This window comes from Salvelinus alpinus, chromosome 4, assembly GCF_045679555.1.
Source record: "Salvelinus alpinus chromosome 4, SLU_Salpinus.1, whole genome shotgun sequence".
NCBI lineage: Eukaryota > Metazoa > Chordata > Actinopteri > Salmoniformes > Salmonidae > Salvelinus > Salvelinus alpinus.
In genome coordinates, this window is record NC_092089.1 from 65548243 (window position 1) to 65557695 (window position 9453).

A 9453-nucleotide genomic window follows, 5' to 3' on the forward strand; every position below is an offset into this window, starting at 1 on the left:
AATTAAAATGTTGTCACCAACGCTCTGGATAACATGAAAACTGCCTAACCAGCTCGGGTAGGGCGAGTAAAATGGCCAGAGTGGTCTCATTTGTTGTTTCTGGAAGAAGCTAGCTAGCAAACTAGCCAACGTTAGCATGGGTGCTTGACTACCGTTGTAAGGTCAGAACGCTCAAATCAACCCTACTCCTCGGCCCGAGTGTCCAGTGCGCGCTCCGAGAGCCAAACACTCTGAATTTATAAACGGACAATCTGACAACGCTCTGAATTTACAAGCGCACTCTGGCACTCCAGATGTCTAACTGGTAATTCTACCTAGTAGTTTGTTATGCTAACTAGCTAGCAAGAGGTTGCATAGCAACGGCATCAACTTCCGGTAGACATGCTAAGAGCTAGTTTGCTCATCTGAAAGCATACTGTTCATTTACAGTATACTAAAATGAAGTAATAGTATGTAGTATATACTCATTCACTTTTTAGGGCTGCAATCCCGTTAACACGATCGATATGACAACAGCCAGTGAAAGTGCAGGGTGCCAAATTCAAACAACAGAAATCTCATAATTAAAATTCCTCAAACATACAACTATCTTATACCATTTTAAAGGTAATCTTGTTGTTAATCCCACCAGTGTCCCATTTCAGAAAGGCTTTACAGCGAAAGCACCACAAACGATTGTTAGGTCACCGCCAAATCACAGAAAAACACAGCCATTTTTCCAGCCAAAGACAGGAGTCACAAAAAGCAGAAATGGAGATAATATTCATCACTTACCTTTGATGATCTTCATCAGAATGCACTCCCAGGAATCCCAGTTCCACAATAAATGTTTGATTTGTTCGGTAATGTCCATCATTTATGTCCAAATAGCTACTTTTGTTAGCGCGTTTGGTAAACAAATCCAAAGTCACGAAGCGCGTTCACTAAAAGCAGACAATGTCAAAAAGTTCCGTAACAGTCAGTAGAAACATGTTAAACAATGTTTTCAATCAATCTTTAGGATGTTTTTAACATAAATCTTCAATAATGTTCCAACCGGAGAATTCCTTTGTCTTCAGAAGTGCGATGGAACAGAGCTCGCTCTCACATGAACGCGCATGTTCAGGTCATGGTAGACCTTACTCAATCCCCTCTCATTCGGCCCCCCCCCCCCCCCTTCACAGTAGAAGCATCAGACAAGGTTCTAAAGACTGTTGACATCTAGTGAAAGCCTTAGGAAGTGCAAAATGACCCATATCCCACTGTGTATTCGATAGGCGATGAGTTGCAAACCTCAGATTTCCTACTTCTTGGTTGGATTTTTTCTCAGGTTTTTGCCTGCCATATGAGTTCTGTTATACTCAGACATCATTCAAACAGTTTTTGAAACTTCAGAGTGTTTTCTATCCAATACTAATAATAATATGCATATATTAGCAACTGGGACTGCGGAGCAGGCAGTTTACTCTGGGCACCTCTGGGCACCTTTTCATCCAAGCTACTCAATACTGCCCCTGCAGCCATAAGAAGTTAAGAATGTAGTATACAGTATGTTAGTATGGGTATTCGAGCACAGCTATGGTCATTGTGTCATGGCTATCTGTTTCGATAGAGAGCCGTGATGCTGATCGAAGTGGCAGAGAGGGGGGAGGGCCTTTAACCCCTGACCTGGGACTCTGCTCTCTCTCTGGCTGTCACTGGGGGAGAGGTGCTACAGCTGTCCTCCCTCTGTCTGCACTGCTCTTTTTAAACCAGGCCCTCACACATTGCATACCAACACACATATGCTTGCATACTGATACTGATACTAACATATACACATATACACACTCACATACTCCCACACTTAGACACAGAGTAACAGACTTTATCCAAATAGACTCTCACACAGCCATTCTAAGGAAATTACGAGCTACTGGCTTTTCCCTCTTTCATTTAATGGAATGATGGCACCACAATGAGGCATCCCTGATATCATTATAGGCCCATCTGCTAGGTCATAACCCCACCCTAAACCACCAATCACAATAGAGAATGAATGGCAAAGCACCAATCACAATGAAGCGATACACATAAAAGGGCCAGTCACAATAGAGAGTCACGCTCGCTCCGCAGCAGGCCAGCCCTTTTAACAGAGACGACCCTAATAAAGGACTGTGGGGCTCCCTGTCTACTTTCAGAGCACTAGTCCCAGGTGACTGACTCACACTGCCACTGAGGACTGGTTTTGGGAACGCTGTGTGTTACCCTGTCTAGCCTGAGGAGGGCGACGTGAGCTTCTAGAACCCGATCCGCTGGCTGCTGCTCCAGCTGGGAACATCCATACATACTGGCCTCATGACTATCATGTCAAAACTACATGATCATAGTCCTCTCACGCTCTACACACTGATCTAACTCTCTCACACACACACACACACATGCAGCTGTGAGCATCTGTGAATATTGAGAGACCATGGCTATCTAACAATCAAACGGTTCCATCTAAACACACGTTGCTTTGCCTTTCTCACTTACTCTCTGTCACTCCTTTACACACTCGCTCACATAATCACACTCTCCAGCACATCTGCAGACACAAACAATGAAAAACACACTTACCGGCACTGTTTATATGGTTTATTTCCTCATCGGGCAGTAATTATGAAGTCTCCTGTGTAATGTGTAACAGATGATCTTTTCACCACCCTGTCTGTGTCCCCATTTCCCCTGTCCCACACATACACACAGTTCTAAACAAAGGTAATCACAGGCCGCATGTTGTGAGGCATTGTGCTGGGTTCTGGTCTAGACATCTCATTTCCTGGTGGGAAGGGAACTACAGAGCCAAATTCGCCTCTCAACTCTGACTGAAGAACCATTTACACACACTGGGAAAAAAACACAAGCCATATATTCATCAATCATTCATTCAGAAATAAGGGTTAAATGTTTCGGTCAATATCGGCACAAAATGAACATCTTCCATGTTCTTGATCAATTAGAATTGTATCTGCTGTTCTGACAGCATGCTCTGTTACTAACATAACTCAAATTGATTGACCCCCCCCCCCCCCCCCCCCCAGTGTCCTCGCCCTGATTCTCCAACCCCCAAACCAGTGTCCTCGCCCTGATTCTCCGACCTCCAAACCAGTGCCCTCGCCCTGATTCTCCGACCTCCAAACTAGTGTCCTCGCCCTGATTCTCCGACCCCCAAACCAGTGTCCTCGCCCTGATTCTCCGACCTCCAAACTAGTGTCCTCGCCCTGATTCTCCGACCCCCAAACCAGTGACCTCGCCCTGATCCTCCGACCCCCAAACCAGTGTCCTCGCCCTGTTTCTCCGACCTCCAAACCAGTGTCCTCGCCTTGTTTCTCCGACCCCCAAACCAGTGTCCTGGCCCTGATCCTCCGACCTCCAAACCAGTGTCCTGGCCCTGATTCTCCGACCTCCAAACCAGTGTCCTCGCCCTGATTCTCCGACCTCCAAACCAGTGTCCTCGCCCTGATCCTCCGACCTCCAAACCAGTGTCCTCGCCCTGATTCTCCGACCTCCAAACCAGTGTCCTCGCCCTGGTTCTCCGACCCCCAAACCAGTGTCCTCGCCCTGGTTCTCCGACCCCCAAACCAGTGTCCTCGCCCTGATTCTCTGATTAGTGTCAGCATTACTGGTTTAGTCTATTTTCGGAATCCTCTATTATTTAAAGTTTGAGACCTCTCTCGCTCGCTGTTGTTCTGAACATCAGTGGCACTTCAGCCCAACTTTCTTTTTTCTTTTTGTTCTTCAACTCGAGTGTGAGAAGAGGAGAGTTTGACAGCCTTTTAAGTTATTCTTGTGTTGGGTTTTTGGGACGGGCTCTGCACCGTGCTCGCGCACACTATCGGGTAATTTGCATGATGTCTAATTAGTGTGTTAGAACACCCTGGGGTAGATGAGAGCGAGGTGCTAATTTAAAGCCACAGCTGCCTGCGTTCGTCAGCAGGGATGAAAGCTCTGTAAACCCCAGCACTGAACAAGTGAAAGGAACAGTGTTGCGTAACCTCTAATGTATCTCTCCATATTCATCTCTCTCTCTCTCTCTCCCTCTCCTCACTCTTTCTCCTCCTCTCGCTCTCTCCTCCTCCTCTTCCTCCCCAGACTCAGTGCTGTCCCTGTCACAGCTAGTGCTGGAGACCTGCTCGGTAACCTGTGTGTGTGTGTGTGTGTGTGTGTGTGTGTGTGTGTGTGTGTCAACAGAACCATGTGACTGTGTGTTGTAATATGGTTTACAGCCATGGTTCATTCATTTGCATTTGCGTGCGTGTGTGTGCCTGTTTGCATCTGTGACCAGAGTCGAACTAACTACCACCTTCATTCTAGGTCAACTCCAGAACCCACTACTACATCTCACTGCTCGGTCCTCATGTCACACATACGTACAGTGTACAACATGTACTGCTGTTAACAAAGTTATTTTGCCTCAGGTGTTGCTTGAGGATTAATGGCTCTTACTTCTGATACATTTGCGTACACACAACCACAATCCCCCACTGATCTATATCATTCTAAATGGCCGCTTTAGCACAGCTGTCCGCCAAACGCAGGAGAATAAAGGGGAGAGGAGGAGGGAGAAAAGGCTAGAATGATAAACGTGTCACATTGTCCACAGGGAACAATCTGTCACACTCCATCTCTCTCTCTCGTTCTCTCTCTCCTCTGTCTCTCTCTTATATAGTGGTTTCACTGCTCTCACTCTTCCGTGTGTTCTTGTCTCTCTGGTTATGTGCCACATCCTCTCTTTTGTTTCTTTATACCGCCCTCCTGTCTCTCTTTACACCCCTCTCTTGTCTTTCTTTATACCCCTCTCCTGTCTCTCTTTATACCGCCCTCCTGTCTCTCTTTATACCGCCCTCCTGTCTCTCTTTATACCGCCCTCCTGTCTCTCTTTATACCGCCCTCCTGTCTCTCTTTATACCCCTCTCCTGTCTCTCTTTATACCCCTCTCCTGTCTCTCTTTATACCCCTCTCCTGTCTCTCTTTATACCCCTCTCCTGTCTCTCTTTACACCCCTCTCCTGTCTCTCTTTACACCCCTCTCCTGTCTTTCTTTATACCCCTCTCCTGTCTTTCTTTATACCCCTCTCCTGTCTCTCTTTATACCCCTCTCCTGTCTCTCTTTATACCGCCCTCCTGTCTCTCTTTATACCGCCCTCCTGTCTCTCTTTATACCCCTCTCCTGTCTCTCTTTACACCCCTCTCCTGTCTCTCTTTACACCCCTCTCTTTATACCGCCCTCCTGTCTCTCTTTATACCGCCCTCCTTTCTCTCTTTATACCGCCCTCCTGTCTCTCTTTATACCCCTCTCCTGTCTCTCTTTATACCCCTCTCCTGTCTCTCTTTATACCCCTCTCCTGTCTCTCTTTATACCGCCCTCCTGTCTCTCTTTATACCGCTCTCCTGTCTCTCTTTATACCCCTCTCCTGTCTCTCTTTATACCGCCCTCCTGTCTCTCTTTATACCGCTCTCCTGTCTCTCTTTACACCCCTCTCCTGTCTTTCTTTATACCCCTCTCCTGTCTCTCTTTACACCCCTCTCCTGTCTCTCTTTATACCCCTCTCCTGTCTCTCTTTATACCGCCCTCCTGTCTCTCTTTATACCCCTCTCCTGTCTCTCTTTATACCCCTCTCCTGTCTCTCTTTATACCGCCCTCCTGTCTCTCTTTACACCGCTCTCCTGTCTCTCTTTACACCCCTCTCCTGTCTTTCTTTATACCCCTCTCCTGTCTCTCTTTATACCCCTCTCCTGTCTTTCTTTATACCCCTCTCCTGTCTCTCTTTATACCCCTCTCCTGTCTCTCTTTATACCCCTCTCCTGTCTCTCTTTATACCGCCCTCCTGTCTCTCTTTATACCGCCCTCCTGTCTCTCTTTATACCGCCCTCCTGTCTCTCTTTATACCCCTCTCCTGTCTCTCTTTATACCCCTCTCCTGTCTCTCTCATATTCCTAGTACATGAATCTTCTCTGCTTCCTTCCACCCCCCCCCCCTCCTCACAGCCTCCAATCAATCTCTGTTCCTTCCTGTTTCTCCCTCCCACCCCCCTCCTCCTCACAGCCTCCAATCCTCCTCTGTTCCTTCCTGCCCCTCCCTCCTCACAGCCACCAATCCTCCTCTGTTCCTTCCTGCTCCCCCCTCCTCACAGCCTCCAATCCTCCTCTGTTCCTTCCTGCTCCTCCCTCCTCACAGCCTCCAATCCTCCTATGTTCCTTCCTGCTCCCCCCTCCTCACAGCCACCAATCCTCCTCTGTTCCTTCCTGCTCCCCCCTCCTCACAGCCACCAATCCTCCTCTGTTCCTTCCTGCTCCCCCCTCCTCACAGCCACCAATCCTCCTCTGTTCCTTCCTGCTCCTCCCTCCTCACAGCCACCAATCCTCCTCTGTTCCTACCTGCTCCCCCCTCCTCACAGCCACCAATCCTCCTCTGTTCCTTCCTCCACCACCTCTCCTTCCATCTCTGTGCCGGCAAGATCATGTGGAGTGGTAGTTATCTGACACATGTAGTGAAGGGTTCTGTACACACACACACATACACACTAATCCTTGCTCACATTAACGCCACTGCTGTGTGTGCATGCATACGTGCATGTGTCTCGTGTGTGTGCATTTTGTTCTTTCTCCTGATCACCATTGAGAATACATGCTTGTGCATGTGTGTGTACTGTTGACCAATCAGCAGACAGCAGGTATACCTCCAGACAGCCTGCCCTGGCCTGTGGTGAGTCAGTCACTTCTCTCTCCGCATTTACATCCCAAGTGGCACCCTATTCCCTACATAGTGCACTGCTTTTGATTAGATCCCTATGACCCCTTGTCAAAAGTAGTGCACTATATAGGGGATCGGGTGCCATTTGGGACGTCGCCTGGTTGATGTTTGCAGTGAGAGGTTTGGTTTGGCCATGTTGTCTTTACCCTGTACCGAACTGCATCCTGAATGAAACTGACCCGTCTCAACTATCCCTGTCTGTCGCATGTCTGTTAATGCCAGATGACCAACCCTGACTTGTCTGATCTCTCTCGCGCTCTCTCTCTCTCTCTCTCTCTCTCTTATCAGCCAACCGGAGAGCTGGTCATGCAGTAACGAACATCCTGGCCAAAGAGTTGATGAAGGAGGACACCCCGCCCTCCTTCAGCAAACCGCTCAATAAGAAGATCAAGGCAGAACAGAAGGAGGAGCCTAGCATAGAGGGGGCGGGGTCACTAGATGATCTCTTAGAGGAAAGCCTATCACGGTCCAGTTAAAAACGGGTAGAAGTTACCCCCTTAGCCACAGATCTTGGATCAGCCTACCATATCCTAACCTTAACCATGGGGGCAGGGATACAGAAACTGATCTTAGATCAGTGTCTAGCGGCAACTTCCTCCTACTCCTTCATAGGACCACGGATTGGACAGACTGGGTCTGGAGGGGCCAATGGATGAGTGCGGGGCTCTCACCTTAACCACACCCCCAGGGTTTCGCAGGCTGGCTTGCTATTAGTCGCTTCCACGCTGAGGGAGGACTCTTGCTCTGCCGTATAAACGTACAGTATCAATGGTCAAGCATCGGCATCTGCACACATCCACTGCACTCTGTCTGTCGCTCATTCAGTCTCTCTTTAATGAATTTCTCTCGCACACACTGTCACTATCTATCCATCTACTTTCCTCTCTCTCTGAAGTACGTCTTGAGACAATCCCACAGACACTTTATCGGGAGGGATCCAAAAAAAAAATCCCCCAGAGGGTTAGGATGGATTTCCCAATCCGGATGGTTGGACTGTCCGACCTATGTGGAAGCGCTGATGTTTTATAGATCATGTTTTGCTTTTTCTAGGGTTTGGTTTCAAACCTCTTAAATGTTGCTCTGTAATTGTCAAATATGCTGTATGTTTGTCTTGCTGTATGTTTATAAAAGAAACAAGTGCCAACCAATACAACTTCAAGTTGCACATGTCAGCCCTCGTGTTGTCCAATAGGAGTTTGTGTTGGGTTAGGGTGGACCAAGGGATAAGCCGAAAGTGTGTGTGTGTGTGCGCGCGCGTGTTCCACAGTCCTCATCTCATTTCCCCGGGTTCTTGCTCTTTATGTTCTCTCTGATTCACAGGGAGGAGTCACTATGTCGGTGATAAACAGACTATAGAGCCCTATTGGCCATTCTCAAAGGACGTCGCCACAAACAGGAAATTGTGTGTGTGTCCAGAGCTACGTGTGTGTGGATGTTAGTGGTTGTTTGTGCATTTATGGTGCGTGCGTGTGCGAGTTTGTGCTTGGGTATGCTCTGCCGTCTGTAATTACTGTATGGTGCTGCCTCTGCCTGCCTGTCTGCCGTCATCATAAATGCTATATTTCCTAAACAGCGCTGTGGTCTTTCTGCTGAAGTTACAGCACACTGGAGACCTGCCCCAAAAAAATGCTGAGACGAGTGTGTGTCCCCGAGTGTGTGTCCCCGCACGAGTGCGTGTGTGTGTGCGCGCTTGCCCCTTTAGACTGCAACATCCGTTGCTGAATATCTGGCCTTTCCGGTTTTGTATTTAGTAGCCACAACGTTCGCGTAATCCAAGGAGAATGATAAGCAGTTCTGCCAGTTGACCCATGCTATACCAATCCTTATGCAAACACGACATATCCCTACTGCTGTTCTCAAGTCAGTCACAAACGGTTAGAGCATCTGCTTGAATAACTGTGGTTTCCCGTAAGCGCTGATCAGAGATTGGTTTGTACAGGTCTCTGGAATAGAGCCAAGCAACGAGCTGTTGGGCTTTTACCTGCACAACATGTTGTTATTATCAGGAGCTGACAGATCGTTTCATGATAATAATCGTTGCTTCCTGCAGTATATTTCAAAGGTATAAAAAGGACAAACGTTACCGCAACGTTGTGTGGATGAGTAATTTCAGGTGATCCTGTCTCTATTATTTAAGTGGTCTTTTAAAGGACGTTGAGGAAAGGTTGAAAAAACATCACTGGAAAATAATCACATTTTCTGGCCTGATTTTATAATTTTCTAGAATTTTCTTTTTTTTTCCATTTTATAAGAGCTTGTTTTCTATGTGAATTTTTACTCTTGTTTTAATGGATGTTAAAAGTAGAGGTTCAAGTTGATTTCCGGAGATATCACTGTGGTAATATGTATTAAATTATGTCATTCGTTTGTGCTGTCCGCTACCATTAAAATGACTTCAATAACAATGTGTCTGAGGATTCTTTTGTACAACAGAATCTGTCCTGTGTGCGCGCGCCCGTTCACTATGATGTCAAATACAGAGCTCTGTTCCTGGGTCTCAGCCAGTGGAAATGTCATCTGAGGTACACATCTCTGCACTCCAGGGTTTAGAGAGCGGGGGGGAGGGAAGGGAAATGCTAGTCTATACTAGATCACAGAACACATAAAAAGTCCATTTGGAAGAGCTAATACAGAAGCTACACAAAGTCTGAGACTTTACAGACCTATGCTGTATCAACATACACATTCTTTCCTGCT

General features: G+C 47.3%; 1 protein-coding gene across 4 annotated transcripts in view; it reads left to right on the forward strand.

The window, feature by feature from the left end:
- LOC139574167 (protein diaphanous homolog 1-like) overlaps window positions 1-9161 on the forward strand; it is a 130977-nt gene extending 121816 nt beyond the window's left edge. For 2 of the 4 annotated variants that reach the window (XM_071398405.1, XM_071398407.1), the window contains one exon: window positions 7045-9161. In XM_071398405.1, the coding sequence (XP_071254506.1) occupies window positions 7045-7232 (188 nt within the window). In that variant the 3' untranslated portion in view covers window positions 7233-9161. The other 2 variants (XM_071398408.1, XM_071398406.1) reach the window with 2 other exon arrangements.
- The last annotated feature ends 292 nt before the right edge of the window (window positions 9162-9453 follow it).